Source organism: Gambusia affinis, linkage group LG08, assembly GCF_019740435.1.
Source record: "Gambusia affinis linkage group LG08, SWU_Gaff_1.0, whole genome shotgun sequence".
NCBI classification, from domain to species: domain Eukaryota; kingdom Metazoa; phylum Chordata; class Actinopteri; order Cyprinodontiformes; family Poeciliidae; genus Gambusia; species Gambusia affinis.
In genome coordinates, this window is record NC_057875.1 from 25,366,509 (window position 1) to 25,383,873 (window position 17,365).

Genomic DNA, 17,365 nt, shown 5'->3' on the forward strand with positions numbered 1-17,365 from the left:
GAGGCTTAAAAAGACAGCGTTTGTCTTTCACAAAAAAGTTAAAAATGGTCAAATAATGTATAAGTCGCTTTACAGTTTCATACAATAATACTAATACTTTTATTATTTATACATTTCACTGTATAGCTGGAAACCATGGCAGTAATGGGCATTACATGTGTAAATAAAACATTCTAATATTGATTTACTCTTTTAATTACTTCTCTAAAATAAGCAACATTTAAATGGACAGTCATCAAAATAATTGTGCTCAGGACAATAATTCAGAGAAAGCCAAGTGTGATTGCAACTGATCATTACAAGTGGATTAAACCGCAGTCAAATGAAAGAAGGCTGGAGGTAATAATGATGCAGATGAGCAGCCGCGATGTGATGGTTCTGTTCTCCAGGTCTCTTTGGCTCAGTTTCATTCAGACATGAAGATGTATTGTCTGTGTACAACATAAGGCAAAAGAGCAACATATCCACTGCAGTTGTTTCACAAGAGATTTTGTCCCAAGGTGCATAGTAGCATTTCTTCTAAAAGAAACTTATTTCCCCATCAGTCCACATTTTGTCCTTCTTTGAGCTTCTGAAAGGCAGCAGCAGCTTCTTCTCTAGCTTTGTAACCATGCAGTTCTGTCCGAAGCTCTCCAGGTTTTGGTGGGATTTCTGGTATACTCTGAAATACAAAACAAAAACCAAGCAATCTTGGCCTGAGCACCACTCTTACAGTCATAGTCAAAACAAATGTTGGTATTAAACGATGAAAACATTTCCAGACATATTCTGGGAACTTCTTTTTGTTTTACAACGTCAATACATTTCACAAAATTGTTAGCTGACTGCTAAAATTGTGTCTTCAGACATTAGCGTGCATGCATGTGTGCGTGTGTGTGTGTGTGTGTGTGTGTGTGTGCGCGTGAGCTTGTGTGTGGTGATGAGAAAGAAATGCGCAGCACATTTTCACTTAAATTGTTTATTATATGTTTTGTTTAAATTGTATGTTGTATAATCAAGCCACACTGAAAAAAAGACAGCTGGAATAAGTCAAATAAATATTATTTAAGAATTATTTTCTTAAATATTAATGAGGACCGTTTATAAACTTCTTATCTGAAAGTTCCAAATGAAATAAAAGGAAAAAAAACAACAAGAACAGAGCTTAAACAGTCACAATTCAAGCTGCCTCTTACCAGATCAGGAAGGTAGTACTGATGGACGGCCTGTGCTCCTGCAAACATGGCCAGAACACTGGCTCCCAACATCCGGATGTACCGCGGCCACGACACACCAGCTGGCATCTCTTACGGAGTGATAGCTTGTAGCAGAAATGATTGCTCAAATTAATGGTGGACAAAAAAAAAACAAACAAACATAATAAAAGCTTTCTACTGTTTGTTAAAGCCAGGCTTATTTACCCCACACCTTGATGATCCCACCATCAGTGTGGGGATGGTGAGTTCGGCTCTTCCACCACATAAAACATTTCAATTTATCAATTTTTTTTTACCTACTAATTTTATTTTTGTTTTGTCGTTTTTGTAGTACTCTATACTTGGTTTTTAAACTGCAGTATTAACATTACCTGAAAAAGTCAGGTTCTAAAAATGTATCAGTATTCCAGCTTAACAGTTTTCTTTTACATTGTCTGTATCTAAATGTTGGTTACATACATGTGGTGAATGGAGAGAGGTCACGAAGTCCCATAAACTATTTCAAATTAGCCCTGACAAAACAGCAGGATGCTAAGACATACTTAACGGAACAGGAAGCGGTGCCTTTACATCCTTACCTTGTGTATTACATAAAAAAAATAGGTGCTATGTAGAGTTTTTTCTAAACATCTTAAACCACAGTATCTGTCATTGAAATACAAGCAGCACGCAGGTCGTGTTTAGCTAACAATTAAACGATCTCAGTGGTGACTTCTCACTCTGCACATATTTACGGATGACCCGGTCTCCCAGAGCACTTAGTCAAGTTGCTCTTGAAGTTTCCAGATTGAACATAAAAAGACGTTTACCACACCGACGTGAAATCCATATAATAAAACATATTTCACGTAATGCTGTCTCCAAGCAAGAGGACAGAGATAAATTGTTCACCAAATGCACCGATTGAGATTGGGTTACTGGTCTAACCGCGAAGTGATGATCGTGAAAAATATACAATCTTTTCTTTCAACTTTCTTCTATGCTATTTATTTGCGTTGTTGCACGCATCGAAAGAAACGTTTATCGCCGCCTAGCGACATTCCACGTTCCTGGCTTTACAGTCAGTTGTGCGTTTTTCCATATTTTAATTACTAAATGTTATATACCACTTTGATGGAACGTATTGTACCTAAATGTAATTTCACAATTATTCAGAATATAAAGCATATTAATAAACACAGAATTTTACTCTTTATGTTTACATTGTGAGCACTAGGTGGCGGAAGAACGTCAATTAAACCAGACAGAGAAGAAAATGTTGAGCATTTAAATGGTCTTTGTTTTGCGGCTGCTTCGTTTCCGTATGTTAACCTTAATCAGAAAATGTACGACAGGTATGTTCCTACACTCCAGTACGTATTTGGTTCGGTAATGTACAGCTCGGCCCACAGTTTCACCTTTATCGAATTCCTTATAGCTGTTAGCAATATTAGCTCTTTCCTCCCTTTAGTAACGATGATTCTTCTTTGTGTGTTAATCGGAGGCATTATTTTGTAACCTAAAGTGTGTCGCTGAGTTTTAGCAGTAGTATAATATTACATTAAATGTACGGAAATAAGTCAACAGTTAATATGGAGGAAAAGCAGTTTACAGCATTGACGGTCCCCACGGATTATTTTCAGCAGTGGTGAGTTGATGTTGGAGCTGACCGACTGACTGGGGGGACTTCTCATCTTATCTCCCCTCACACACTCATTTTCATGCATGATGGAGAAAATTACAAGACAGGTGATCAGACTGTACATTCAGGCTTCTTTTTGACTGGTCGCAACATAGCTGGCAAGTACATTAACTTGTCAAAAATGATAAACTCATAAACGTGCTTTGAAAAGTTTGTTTCGTATTGATGGGTGAATGGTTGAAGCTGTTAAAACTATCGCATGTAAAGCAACACACTTGAGAGGAATTGACTTCTCATCCGATACGTAGATGGGAATATAAACACACAGATGTATGCTCATAACAAGGAAGAAGAGATGCAGAGCCTTGCAAAAAAAATAAAAAAATATGTGTGTGTGTGTGTGTGCGTGTGTGTGTGTGTGTGTGTGTAAAGATCTGGAAAGTGCGGTGTGCATTTACCCCCAATTCTTACCAACCTCCCCTGCTCTTCAGTTTCTTTTCTCTGTTCCAGTTGTGACGCTGGTAAAGAAGTGAAGAAGTATTACCATGGAGATGGTCTGTTAGTGTGTTAAGCAGTAGTTTTCCTCTACACATGGCATTTTTCATGTAGCTAAAGTCACAGAATGGTTGTATTTACACAGGGATTACATGGCACAGCTGGACTCCAGTTACTGATTGACTTCATAAAGTAATTAGTCGGCACAGTAATTTATTTGGGCAGCAGAAATGGGGCAAAATCCTCACTACGCTACAATTAAAAAAAAAAATATGTAAAATAAACAATAGAAAAAAGAAAGGGTGTTGAATATTTTTGTAAGGCACTGTATATTGCATTCTTCCTTAAATGAGCTGCACACAGTGGCAAATATAATCCACAAAGTGATGTACGTCAGTGCATGGTTGTTTGTAAGTATTGTGTCTTGTGGAACTGCGTGCCTTTTTTATCTCTCACTCACACTGTTTACCATTAGACATGACAGTTTTCCTTGCCATACGTTCTATTCTGTGTGTGTGTTTGCTCTCTTAATTTATTCTTCTTCTCCTTCTACTTCTTCTTATTATCATTATCTACCTTCTCTCTAGGTACCAGGCCAATCAGCAGCACCCCGAGGCCCAACACATGATGCCGTATCACGGCCTGGGCCATTACACCGACGGCTACATGGAGGAGCCTGTCATGGCGGAGCTGTCTGTCCACAGGGAACCATCGGAAAACCAGGAGCCCTTTTACCACAGCTACCCTCCGGCCTCCGGTCATTACCAGGAGCAGATTGGCCAGCCCAGCTTCAGCGAGCATCTGCAGCAACCGCAGCACTCTCAGCACCCGCAGCAGACTGAGCATCAGCACATGATCCAGCAGCGGGAACCCGACCTTCAACCTCACGCTCCTCCTCCAGGTAGACTGTCTTCGTTCCAACATCCCGATATTTGCCTTCTACTGAAACGAACCACAAACGAAGCAGAAATGAGACGTTGTGTGGTGCGTTATTTTATTTTATTTTTTCTGTTTTTGTTTGGGTTTTATTGTTCAGTTTCTTTTCTCCTTTCCAGCTGTGACGCCAGTAAAGAAGAAAAGAGGCCGACCGGCTAAGCAGCAGGTGGCGGATAAGGAGGTGAAAGAGGAAATGGATGAAGCCGAAGCTGCCAAAAAGGCCAAACGGATTCTGAACCGCTTCAACGGCATGAGCGTGGCCGAAGTTATGGCGAAGACGCTCCCTGACGTCCTAACCTACAATCTCGACATTTTAATAGTGAGTTGTCTTTCTTTTTTGGGGGGTGGATTCTGCAACAGTACAGTTAAAAACAACAAAATATGCTATTTTGCTGCCACGGTAATCCCTTGTATATTTCTTCTCAGATTGGAATCAACCCAGGACTATTATCAGCCTACAAAGGACGCCATTACCCAAACCCGGGGAACCATTTCTGTATGTTGACGTCCTGTCTCTGTACTGCCAACAAGCTGAACCCAAGTGTGGGGCTGTTACTTGAGACGCTTACTCTACTGCCAAGGCTTTTCTGAAAGTGATACCATGTGCATCCAGCCATCAACAACCTTAAATAAAACAAGAACAAAATAGTACAAAAAAGATCTTGTAATAGTATATGTACCACTATACACTGATCATGTCATTTTAACATCCACAAGTCACTATTAAATACAGAAAATGCCGACCAGAAGTAAATTTTTCCCGTTGTTCTGGCGCCCCGTCTAGAGTGGCACCCCTATGCGTCGCATATAATGCATACCCACTTTGTGCGCAACTGTTACACTGTTGTTGTTTTTTTTCAAGGTATCAGAGTAAAGGGGATTTAATAATAATGCACAAAACGTTCTAGAACTGTATTAACTTCCCTCCACAACTGCATGCTGCTCTGTTGGTATATTATTAAAAAAATCCTTAAATACATTAAAATTTTTGTTTGGAATTTGACAAAATAAGGGAGAAAAGAAAATTTTACTGGGTCTGAATATTTCCACGTGATGTATCCTGTAACACTGTTAAATCTCTTTTAGTTGCTCTAATAAAAAATGCTGTTCAGCCTGTTTGCAGATCTAGAAAACAAGCAATTTGTTTTGTTTTTCTGCAGGGAAATGTCTGTTTCTGTCTGGTCTGACTGAACAGCAGCTCAACTACATGCATGACCAGAGCCTGCCTGAGAAATACAGCATCGGCTTCACCAACATGGTGGAGAGGACCACACCGGGCAGCAAGGACCTGTCCAGGTATAAACCACCTGACCATGTGATGTCATTTTTACTCCGAGGGGAAACTCTTAGGTTGTTCACTTCTATCAAAATATCAACATAAGATGCTTACGTTAGAGAGAGAAGAGGAGTGGGGCGAGTACACACCCATGCGGGACGCCAGTGCTGATGGGTCCTAGTTTAAAAAATAACATCATTTAGATGTCTTTTTGTTTTCTTTCTGACTTTGTTTTCTGTTTGCCAGTAAGGAAATCCGAGAGGGAGGTCGACAACTGCTCGAAAAGCTGCAGAAGTACAAGCCACTCATCGCCGCTTTTAATGGCAAAGGTAAAAAGAAGCGAACCTGTAGAAGCCGTAAGATATCCTAAAAATGCAGACACAGACTGTCGCATTCTTAATGCGTTTAAGTTTTGCTAACGTTAGCAAAACTTTGTCAGTGTTCAGCTAATGTCGAGGAATACTCCGCATTTGCAAGTGCTTCTGTTAAATAAGAAACACAATTAAAATCTCACGTGGATAAATTTGTTCGTGTGATGAGTCATTAAAAAAAATCATCATCCTTCATCTGACTTCCTGTCGATTTCTTCATGGTTTGCGCCTGTGTCAACATTCGGTTGTGACTTGTGTGATGCAAAAAAATTTGTTTCCGTTGCAGTTTTGTTAAATAATCAAATTTTGATGCAGCCAAAAAAAAAAAAAAACAATCACCTCATCCTTGCACTGAAACATTTTATGAAAAAAGAAGAGATTTTTCAAAATTGCCATGTTTCCATCCACCCATCCATCCATTTTCTAACACCCTTGTCCCTAGTGGAGTCGGGATTGCCATGTTTCCATTTCTGCAAAATGAATTAATAAATGTATAATCGCCCAATTATATGGTCAATCGAAACGCAGTTACTGTCAATCAGCAACAGTTGTCTTCTACTTCTTTCATTTCTTTTTTTGCAGGAATTTATGAAATATTTTGCAAAGAAATCTTTGGTGTAAAGGGCAAGAATCTCGAGTTTGGCCTGCAGCCTTACAAAGTCCCAGACACTGAGACGGTACGTGTCGAGCAGAGCCCGGTTTAGCATTGAACCGTACTCCCGGTACCCTGCCGCCTCTTCACGTCATTTATCCCCCGTACCCTCAGGTGTGCTTCCTGATGCCGTCGTCGAGCCCCCGCTGTGCCCAGTTCCCCCGCGCTCAAGACAAGGTGCATTTCTACATAAAGCTGAAGGAACTGCGTGACCAGATGAAAGGCCTGACACCCAACGGGGAGGTGCTGGAGACGCGGTACTCTTTCGACCTACAGCTGGCTAAAGGTACATCGCATCCCGTCTTTGGGCACCGAAAGAACTGTAGCGTTTTGAAAATTTATTCATTGATTTTTTTCGGAGACACCCTTAACCCACGGCTGTCGTGTTTGTGCTGCAGAGGACGCTAAAAGGATGGCAATCAAAGAAGAGCAAGTGGATCCAGAATATGAAAGCTGTAGTGGGCTTCATGATGGGGTGAGGCAGAGCAGCTGAGACAGAGGAGAGGAGGACCACAGGCCAACTACTGTAGCACTCAGGTATTGTGTAGCTGTAGGAAAAGACTGGTATTCTGAGCTGGTGTGTTGTACAGTACTTTAAATCGCATCGAACACTGTAGCCATTTTAAATTTAACAAAATGTCACCAAAAGATTGCGTTTAGCACACATATTGCTGTGCTAACCTAGCCTGGTCACTGCCTTCCTACACAATTCTCATCTCCCTTCACTGCTTTGTTTGAGATTTCTCCCGTTGACCTGGATTTCTCCTGTCGAATTTCAGTGGGGCCAATCGGCGAACAGAAGAAGTTTGTTTGTTTTCTGCCTGTAGTTTTAGCACTGGCAGCAGAGGAAGCGAGCGTTACCGACTAGGTAGAATTTAAGACTTCAACAGAGCCCATGCCTCTAGGAAGAAACCGTACATTATCTCATTAAATTAGTTGTACTCTAATGGAGTTATAATCGACGACTTCTGAACGGCTTATAGGAAAACAAAAACATTACCGATTTATATTTGCATTGCATAATTATTATTTTTTTCTTCCACAGATGTAATCCATACACAAATGGCACCGTCGGGGTTGTAAGCTCAAAAATATTTCTTACCTGAACGAGTCGCAAGGTAAATCAGCCTGGAAACGAAAGAAGACTGTCTTGCACCTGCGGAACTGCCATGAAGAGACCTCAGCTATTTTTCTAACAGTCTGGTATCTGTTTTTATGGTATTTTTTATCACTATTTATTGCATCTTGTAAATTTGTTTCAAGTGAATTCTTTTCTATTTTGATACAGTTGTATCTTATGATTTATTTGCTCTATACATGGATTATTGAATTATGTCTTTGATTTGTAAGCACGACTTTATTAAATCTCGTCTAAAGGTGTCCTGCTCAGTGTGAGTTTTTTTTAAAAATAGCTTCTGATCTATGTCGAAGAAGATTCACTTACGGTATTTTAAGAAATTCAAAGGGACACTAAAAATACATTGGATTTCAAAGAGGGTAATTGATTGGGTAATGTGTTTAAAAACTAAAGGATGTTACCTCTTTTGATGTAATTTAAATTTATCAGCTTTAAGAGAGGCGAATTCGAAGACCTTGTAGTCCTCTTTCTGAGATAATTTCAATATACTAGGGTCGTTTTTTGGCCAGGTGAGGTCAGCAGTACAACAAATTTAATGTTTGTGCACAGTTGGTGATGTTGAAGGGTTTCTTTTCTCCGTAGCAGAAAAGTCTTTCAAAATTCACTAAATACTATTTAAATAAAAAATATTTGACAATGCTACAGATACAAGCCAACATGAAAATAAAACTTGTAAGTATTTTTGAGTTCAACAAATGTGGTGGTAAATTCATTAGATTTTATTGACAGACTTACAACAATAAAAGACTGAAATTGAAACTCCAAATCAGAAATGGAGTTTCTGATTTGTTTCAAAAAAGGTCAAAGAAACTCCGTAAAGTCAGTTTTCAATCGTCGTGCCTTTTAAGCAAATGAACGTTTTACTGTCGCTGCACTAAACGTGGCCCTTTAAATGCTGCTATCGGCCAATCACAGACAATCTCGCGGTGTTTGAAAGTCGAGCGGCTCATACCAACTCTACAATAGGTGTACTGTGGATACATTCTTTGGGATTTATGGTCCTATTGAAATTTTAAAAAATATTATTTTTAAACGGAATCAATTAAAATTTAAACAAGATTTCCCTTCGCAAAAATATAACGTCATTATCATCTTGTCTCCACTCCACCCCTCCGTGTGTAACATGAGCTATTCCCGTGTCAAAGTTGGCCGGTTGGTTTGTCATGTCTTTGTTGCTTCTGTAGCGCCGCCAGAAACTGTGAATTGAAGTGTGGATCTGATGGGAAATAAGCCGAATTAAATGCATAAGAGAGAGTAAAAGTTTTAACCTGACCTTCAGAAGGTATGTTGACTTTCTTAAACAGCAACAAAAAAACTGAACGTTTAGAGTTTCTTTCGGGTTTCTCTCAGTGGAGCGCAGCGGCTAGGTTAATCGACCAGCTAGCTATTGGCTAGCATTAGCTGTGTTTGTGGCACTGTTGGTAAACATTAACAAAAGATTAGGTTACATGCCATTACACTGAATATGAAACATGGTTTAATATGACGTTTATTCAATTAATTGCTAATAGTATGCTCCAAACCTACGTAATAAAAGCTAAGCTGGAACCGTCTTCTGTTTCATTAGTTATTGTGTTCGCTGTGTCTTTGGGGGGAAGCAGCTGCATCCCTTTGTTGTCAAGGAAACTATTCATTATAGAGTTGCATCAGTCAAAAAGCTAGTTGACTGTACTGTAATGGTTCATCGCCATAGTTTGTTTGATGTTAATGTTTGTCTTTAATTTTCCTTGTTGGATGATATAAATGCTAGCACATGCATTCACTCTCATACCCTGCCCTACATTTTGTGTGCTAAGCAACCTGTTCAGCCAGCGGCTGTTTTCTCAATATGAATGTTGATTTATTTGATAAAGTCCAAAGAGCTTAAAGATGGAGGAAAAGCTGAATGGATCACTGCCTGTTGTCTCCCCGGAGTATCTTCACCAGTGGTGAGTCTTCCTCCTCACCAGTGTAGCCAGGAAGTAATCCGTTTGTGTGTGTGTGTGTGTGTGCAAAACATCTCAATGGAAATGAAAGCATGTACCTGTCACATTAAAACATTTGATCCCAGGATAACTTAAAAGAAACTCAGTCATTTTCATTTGCTTGATTTATTGTTTTTTCTATTTTCAACCAAATTCTGAATGATAAAAGTCTTCGGTCTGGTGCTTTGGTCTCAACTATCTCGGTTCGAAAGATAATTTTGTTTACAGAGACTTGATAATTCATTTAATTTGTTGTTTTTGTCGTTTTGTTTATTAACTTTGGATATTTAAAATGTCTTCCAGTTCTGGTATTTAAATGTTCATTAGAATTTAAAGTTTATTGATCTTTGAGAAAGTGATCTCGCATTATTATGCCATTACCCTAAAAGTATATGAAAATCGTATCAGAACAATATTATCGTTTATTGCAATAACTTCTGGGACAATTTATCATCTAGCAGAATTTGTTATTGTGACAGGCTTACATGTGCACTAATTCACCCTTTTGCTTTTGTCTTACCACTGTCATCATCATTCCATAGGATGCTGACCATGAATGGTGATTAATAGTAATATGAGTTGTAATATAAAGTCGATCAATACCAGGAAAATAAAAAACCTGGAATACTATTTATTTTTTTCTTAAGACAAACATGTACAAACTATTTCTCGACTGCTAGAAAAATGTATTTCGGTTTTATTTTTCTACGGCTTTTTACAGCAATAGTGGCATTTATTGAACACTACGTAGACAGAAATAAAGAGAGGAGATAAGAAGAAGGGGAAGACATACAGGAAGTTGCCGGGATCGGGAATCGAACTCTGGACTATCTCTGCGTTTGGTGCACAATCTCCACCAACTGAGCCAACCAGTGCACCACCAAATACTTTAGTTGGGAAATATGTCAGCCGCTGCTTTAGCTATAAACGTTGACATAATATTATGTTTCTGGCTCCGCATAATTAAACCAAATGAAATTTACACACAATTGAATGTCATCATTTTAAAAACTGACCACAAGAAATAGATTATGACGGGACTTTTTTGACCCCTACAGTCAAAATGGCGGACAACTGCAAAAATCTAGATCCTCCTCGTCCGTCTGGAAACAAAAGTGGGCTAATGCAGTGCATTCTGGGATTTATAGTTCTTACACCAGTGTCTTTGTTGCGTGTAGTTCAGTCCTTCGTGACTGGCGGCCCAACAGATTGTCAAAAGTCTCCTTCCCTCAGTAAAAACGTCCACACCAAAGGGTGTTGCTGGCAGTATGGTCCGTTCACTGAACTAAAAATCGGCTGCAGTTATCGGTCATGGCTGATAAAGCAGAAAATGTGCCGGTTTTATTCACTTGACAATTTCTTTTAAATAGCTCCATTCACTGTACTGTGAGTCATATTTGCAAAAATAATTAAATGCTATGTTTTTATTAAAAATTGTTTCAGAGAGGTGGTACTGGACTTTGTGCTTATGAATAATAAATCTTAGACGACTGCAGAATTCTAAATGTGTCCCTACAAGACTTAATATTAGACATATTAGTTGATGCTGATTATTATGAAATTAAAATGCTTGATATTGAAAGTAATAACTGCATTTGGTATTTAAACGCATTGTCTTATGATCGGATTTTTTATCTTAAATTAACTTTTAATTTAACTTTTTTTTTTTAAAAAGGCAGTGATTGGATTAACAGTATCAAGGTCTCTTTTATTCAACAGAACACCCCAGGGCCTTATCCTTACAATCTTATAATTCAATGTTTCATTGATATTTGTCTACCACAGGGTCCGGTCCGCCCAGCAGTTTCAAGCTCTCCAGGCTCAGTACGCCAACTTCAACCCTCAACATCAGTTCCACTACCCAGAGAATCCGACTGCAGAGGCGGCCAGGGCCCACATGGCCGACCCAGAGCCCACCATGGAGCAGATGGAACCTGCTGACCTGACTAAACGTACTGGGAAGATTTTTCAATAATAATAAAACATATGCGGTTTAGAGAGTCTTGTTCCGCGTTACCACAGCGAGCAGAACAGGAACTCAGCGTAGTAACTTTACTTGCTCTTACCTGAATTATATAAATTTTCACATTCATGTTCTTTGAAGCTGTGTGAAAACGTGTTGTTGTTTGAAGGGGCAGTATTATGTATTTTCCGGGCACATAGTGTTAACTTCAGTCGTCGTCGAACACGACTTAAAAGAACTATTGACGTTGGAATTTATCGCCTTGAAATTGGGTCTCTGTCTCTTTAAAAACTCCTGCTCTTTCTGAAACTCCGCCTTCAAGAAGTCACCTCAACATGGCTCCTTTGTAACCCTTTCACATTTTTGCTGAGGAGTAGCTCCTATAATAAGCTCAGCAGGTGCTAATGTTTGCTAATTGCTCGCTGGCTAGTCCTTCAGAGACTGGCTAGAGTTTTCAAGAGCTTGAAAACTACAGCTCAGAGGAGGAGCTTTGTCCTCTAAGGCGGAGCTAGGTCCCCCCATTCGTTTTGTACAGCTATATTGTTGCCATGGAGATTAAGGGATTTCTCAGACATGCATAAAAGAGTCAAAGCAACACTCCAGGTTTGCCTGTGATGAGGGATCAACATTATAACATGATGGGAAGCTCAAAAAAGTTGATATTATATAATGCTGCACCTTTAAAATGAAACATGAGAATCTAATATAAAAGTCTATCTAGAGATGTTGTAACACCAGATCATTATCACAGTCTGAGGCAACATCAATCATAAAGTTCTAAAAGATAGTTTTTGTTGTACAACCTTATTTCTTCCAGCTCCAACTAAAAAGAGAGGTCGACAAGCTCAACCCAAGGAACCAGGCGCGCCAAAGCCCCCCAAAATCCCCAAAGCACCAAAAGCCCCAAAGGTCCCGAAAGCACCAAAACCACCCAAAAACCCAAATGGACCAAAAGCTAAACCAGGTCCAAAACCCAAGAAGGTCTCTGAGGCTCAGGGTGAGGGCAAGCAGGAGAAGATCGATGAGAGCTTCAAGAAGGTTAAGAGGAAAGTGGACCGCTTCAAAGGGATGACGGAGGAGGAAGTCATGAAGAAGACATTGCCCGACCTGCTGGATTACAACCTGGACTATGTCATTGTAAGGTCCAGTTTTTACCCGATTCTCCATGTTGGAGAGGCTGTGTTTGGAGGGACCTCAGGGGTTTTGGTAACCGTAGTGGCATCTTGTTTTGTTTGCAGATTGGTATAAACCCAGGACTGATGGCAGCTTTCATTGGCCGGTGGTTTCCAGGACCTGGAAACCATTTTTGTGAGTTCTGATGCGACGGTTATTTTTAATTTGTGTCAAAGAAGTAACAATGTGCCACCATAGTTTAAAGACACGTGATGTTGTGCAGTTTAACCCTTTAAATCTTAAGTTGTACAAAGTTATTTAGATGTCCTCTGAGTAAATATATTTGCTTATTTATCCGTAAGAACCGGAACATTCAATATCTAGCGGGTTATTTTTGTTATTAAAAGAGCGCCCCTCAGATTAATTTCACTCCCTACGCTGCGGCTCTGCCACGGCGGTTATATCAGGTTATTACTGTAATAACTTGATATTGACTGGAAATTTCAGCCAATGTTTGGCTGAAATTTTGTTTGGATTTTTTTCATGGTGCATAGTGTTGTGAAATTACGATCCTGCTAATTTGGCAGGATCATTCGGCCGAGAAGGGCTAAAGACATTTTCACCTTGATCTTTTTAGGCATTTCCCATTGTTCTTACTGAGCTTCCGTTTGTAAGGCTAGGGAATAGACTAATTTGTAATTTAGATCATAATTTAAAAGTCAGGGCGCCGCCTGATTACCAGGAAATAACAGCCAAACAGTTATCAGTCTCAGTTGTTGCTTAGAAACAGCTGCAGTGTGAGGTTTGTATTGAAAAGTTTTGGAAATGAGGCCAAGTTAGTCGTAAGCTGCACATTTCAGACAAGATGGCTTTGATGTTTTAAGAATCTGTCGGCGTAAGCGAGGTTGATTCTGCGTTTTTTTGTTTTTGTTTTTTTTTGTCAATTTAGCGTTAATCCAAGCCAGCTACAATCACTACATGAGAAACAACACAGTTGTTTGTGTTGGTGGGTTTACTACACCATCAAGTGTTGCATTCATGACCTGAATTCTTATAGAAATTTATATTTATTATAGGAATTTCTGAAGATTAGTGAAATATATGGATTTGGAAATGGGTTCTGTTTGGGACTGGATGAAATCTGGTTGTTTTTAGGGAAGCACTACCATTGGTTTATGTTCTAAACACGGATTGGTTTTTCCCAGGGAAATGCCTGTTTCTGTCTGGATTCACCGAGGAGCAACTCAACCACATGCACGACACAACGCTGCCGGTCAAATACAAAATGGGCTTCACCAATATGGTATCCAGGGCAACACCAGGGAGCAAAGACCTCTCAAGGTAGCCATGTAAACTGGTGAACAATTAAAAAAAAGATAAAAATAAATGTTAAGTTCTCCACTTCAGATTTTGGTAAAATGCTGCATTTTATGTTATTTTTCTCCTTTTTTCTCCCCTCCCTCCCATCAGTAAAGAATTGCGAGAAGGAGGTAAAATTCTCGTGGAGAAGTTGAAGAAGTACAAACCGCTCATTGCTGTGTTCAATGGAAAATGTACGCTTCCTCTCCCGCCGCCCACCACCACCAATTCAGTGAACACCGATTCGATACAAAGTAACATCGCTTTTGTTTTTTTTCTTTCTTCCCAGGTATCTATGAAATGTTCTGCAGGGAACTGTTTGGCAAGAAACCACAAAAGCTGGAATTTGGTTTGCAGCCCCACAAGATCCCAGAATGTGATGTGGTGAGAGCAGAAATCTGCCTTTACATTTGCATCACCGTAATACGTCAAATTTAATTTTATTTTATTTTTTAAATGACAAAACGCGCTAAAGCTCCAGAGAAATAACAACACCGGAGCATTCAGCAGTGGTATTCATAAACGTCAATAGGCTTTATTTCGGTACGTTTGTTGTGTCGGGTTTTTTTTGTTTTTTTTCTTGTCACGTTGCAGAATAAAGGAGGCTGAATACGACGCACGCCATGGATTTTTGTTGGCAAAACAAATATTTCATTTTCCTTTTACTCCACAGTGTTTCTATTTCACGGATTTGTGTTGGAGAGCACATGAGATACAAAACTCAGGATTGTGTTTGTGACATTCAGTGGCAGGAGTAAAAATCTGCCAAAAAACCCCTGAAATCTTTAGATTAACTTCAGAAAAACAACAGGGACGTTTTTGAGTTTGAAGAGTAGAAAATTTGCTCAAAAAAAAAAAAAAAAAAACTCTAAATTTTTTAGATTAGTCTCAGAAATTTTGGAGGCAGCTTAGCATTTAGAAACTACAGAGTTACTTCTCCATTGACTGGTTGCCCCTCCAGGCCTTGTACCTGATGCCTTCCTCCAGCGCCCGCTGTGCCCAGTTTCCTCGCGCTCAGGACAAGGTTCACTTCTACATCAAGCTGCGGGAGCTCCGGGATCAGCTGAAGGGCGTCCGGAAAGCTACCGAGATTGAGGAAGTCAACTACACATTCGATCTTCAGTTAGCTAAGGGTAGGCGTCACTGTCAAAATGCATATGTAAGCTAGATAAGCGTAAATGATTTAAACCCTTTTCCACATTAATGTTACAGCATGATGCTTGGTTTGATTTGAGTTTCATTCAGCGTCTTCTTGATTTTTTTTAATTTTTTTTTGATTCCCCCCCGAACGCCAACAGAGGATGCCAAGAGGTTAGCAATAAAGGAGGAGCAGTATGACCCAGGATATGAGGACGCCTACGGCGGCGCGTATGTGGAGAGGGGAGCTGAAGAAGGCCAGGCCAATAGCCAGACCAACGGTCACTGTACGCTCTCGTCTACCGCGAACTCGGGTAACCACCAGCTGATGGCTAAACCTGAAACGAATCCTATTGGGATTTATTTGAAACATGAGCCACTGAGGTGACATCTTGAATCATTTATCTATGCTTAATTTGGGGCTGTTTTCTCAAGCCTTGAGAACAAGCTTAAATTAAGACATTTAAGACTCCTTAAAAAGTCTTAAATTCACATACCTAAAATTAAGGCCTTAAAATGTTATGTTCATTTTTTTTTCAAGTAAGTTGGCCTTAAATAAGTTAATCACAAGTCTTAAATTTTGTCATGACAGAACTATCTAATCTAATTCTATGTTTTCTGGGACTTTTCTGTCAGGCAAAAAATTGAGTTGAATTCCGGCATTTTCATTGTGTTCTGTGACTCAATACAATTGAGGCTACTGCTAACCAGCTGATAAAATACACTAACTATCTAGCTCACTAGCTTTTTTTTCAGTCATAGATGCAAATTTATTCCAATGTGACTCGACAAATTTTCTACATTTCTGTGGAGATATAGGTCTTAAATAATGATCTTAAAGTGTCTTAAATTGAAAGTAAGTTGAAAATAATTTCAAGGGCCATGCTTTTGACATCGCTGGCGTACGGCATTCAATAATCTTCCGTCTGCATCTGTCCGCTTGTGGTCCGTCCTCAGAAGGAGCACAGGAGGCGACCACATCCCAATCAGAGGGCCAGCTCCCAGACGGACAGTGGATGAACAAGTCGTTTGCCGATGAGATTCCCAACATCGGCAGCGGACCAAACGCCGGCAGCGTGTAACGAAGACAAGAAAAGTCTTCGTTACCTTCCAGAGACATTAGCTAACTCGGTCTCCAAACCGCAGTCGGTTAGGTTTTAGATGTTCCCTTTTTCTTTTTTTTTAGCAAAGTGGAGTATAAACAATTTTAGCATTTAACTGAAGCTGCAGAATGCTGTTTTTTCTGCACATTTTATTCTTGTTGATTTTTTTTGTTTGTTTGTTTTATATATATATTCGCGAGCCATTTTACATGTGTAAATCAGGGACATAATTGGCTGTCTTTGTAGACATGTGTGTATTTAAGCATTTGTTTTTAATCGCTGTACTGTTGAGGACTGCACTGGGCTGCAGTTGGAGTCAACATTATAATCTACTGTTTCCAGTAGACACACTGTTTCCAGGTTATCTTTAAGCTCGACTTCTCTGGAGGGAAGGATCGAATGAGGATTACTGCTACTCTCAAGGTGCTATGAACTGATACGAGTCACAGTAACGACTCGTTGAAACCACACATTAATGTCGTCGGTCCTACAGCTGGATTGCTGACTGGCCTTTCAGACCTACACAGCCTATAATGGTTTTCATTCATCTTTTCTTTTTTTGTTTGTTTTTACTTTAGACGCTTTGGATTATGGTATGTTTATTAACAAGTCATTGGATTTTATGAAACATTTCTTGATTAAAATGTTATTCTACTGATTCATCACTCACTTTACGGGATTTCTGTTAAATTATGGGACAATTTAACAGGATTTAAAATCAATGAGGTAGTCATTCAAAGTTATTAAAAGGTGTTTTTATTTTTAAGGAAATAACAGAACTTGATGTACTCGTCAAGAAAAGTTTATTTTTCATCCTACTTTCCCTTTAAAGACGCATTTCTCTTACCTGAGAACACTATCCATTTGCGATGGATAGTATGGCACAGGCAGGACACCAAGGCACACAAAGCTGATCTCAGAACGTCCTAATAGCATTGGCTTAAATGCCATATTTCTGCTTTTTACACAATTCTCTCCGTTTATAGAAGTTTGGGAATTTACTGTAAATGTCAACCAATGCCTAAGTTAATTTAAAAAGAG

At 39.4% G+C, this 17,365-nt stretch overlaps 3 protein-coding genes across 6 annotated transcripts; 2 read left to right on the top strand and 1 right to left on the bottom strand.

Annotated features, from left to right (window-relative positions):
- Positions 1-68: 68 nt before the first annotated feature.
- Positions 69-2,805, bottom strand: lg08h12orf73 (linkage group 08 C12orf73 homolog). Of its 2 annotated transcripts, none has more exons than XM_044123949.1 (3): positions 2,788-2,805; positions 1,176-1,301; positions 69-661 (listed from the first exon to the last, which is right to left on the bottom strand). In XM_044123949.1, the coding sequence occupies exons 2-3, from the start codon at positions 1,281-1,283 to the stop codon at positions 542-544; spliced, it is 228 nt and encodes a 75-aa protein (XP_043979884.1). In that variant the 5' UTR covers positions 1,284-1,301; positions 2,788-2,805; the 3' UTR covers positions 69-541. The 2 variants fall into 2 exon arrangements, with proteins under 2 accessions (XP_043979884.1, XP_043979883.1); XM_044123948.1 differs by lacking the exon at positions 2,788-2,805 and adding an exon at positions 1,775-1,918 and having other exon boundaries at positions 1,176-1,300.
- Positions 2,398-7,927, top strand: tdg.2 (thymine DNA glycosylase, tandem duplicate 2). Of its 2 annotated transcripts, none has more exons than XM_044123947.1 (10): positions 2,398-2,530; positions 3,900-4,213; positions 4,368-4,567; positions 4,675-4,744; positions 5,409-5,544; positions 5,771-5,853; positions 6,478-6,572; positions 6,662-6,833; positions 6,946-7,084; positions 7,593-7,927. In XM_044123947.1, exons 1-9 carry the CDS (start codon positions 2,520-2,522, stop codon positions 7,038-7,040), a joined length of 1,176 nt encoding a protein of 391 aa, XP_043979882.1. In that variant the 5' UTR covers positions 2,398-2,519; the 3' UTR covers positions 7,041-7,084; positions 7,593-7,927. The 2 variants fall into 2 exon arrangements, with proteins under 2 accessions (XP_043979882.1, XP_043979881.1); XM_044123946.1 differs by lacking the exon at positions 2,398-2,530 and adding an exon at positions 2,537-2,823.
- A 722-nt stretch (positions 7,928-8,649) lies between these two features.
- Positions 8,650-16,982, top strand: tdg.1 (thymine DNA glycosylase, tandem duplicate 1). Of its 2 annotated transcripts, XM_044125060.1 has the most exons (11): positions 8,650-8,967; positions 9,539-9,613; positions 11,435-11,601; positions 12,430-12,749; positions 12,851-12,920; positions 13,931-14,066; positions 14,196-14,278; positions 14,374-14,468; positions 15,046-15,217; positions 15,383-15,535; positions 16,179-16,982. In XM_044125060.1, exons 2-11 carry the CDS (start codon positions 9,555-9,557, stop codon positions 16,301-16,303), a joined length of 1,380 nt encoding a protein of 459 aa, XP_043980995.1. In that variant the 5' UTR covers positions 8,650-8,967; positions 9,539-9,554; the 3' UTR covers positions 16,304-16,982. The 2 variants fall into 2 exon arrangements, with proteins under 2 accessions (XP_043980995.1, XP_043980996.1); XM_044125061.1 differs by lacking the exon at positions 9,539-9,613 and having other exon boundaries at positions 8,726-8,967.
- Positions 16,983-17,365: the final 383 nt, after the last annotated feature.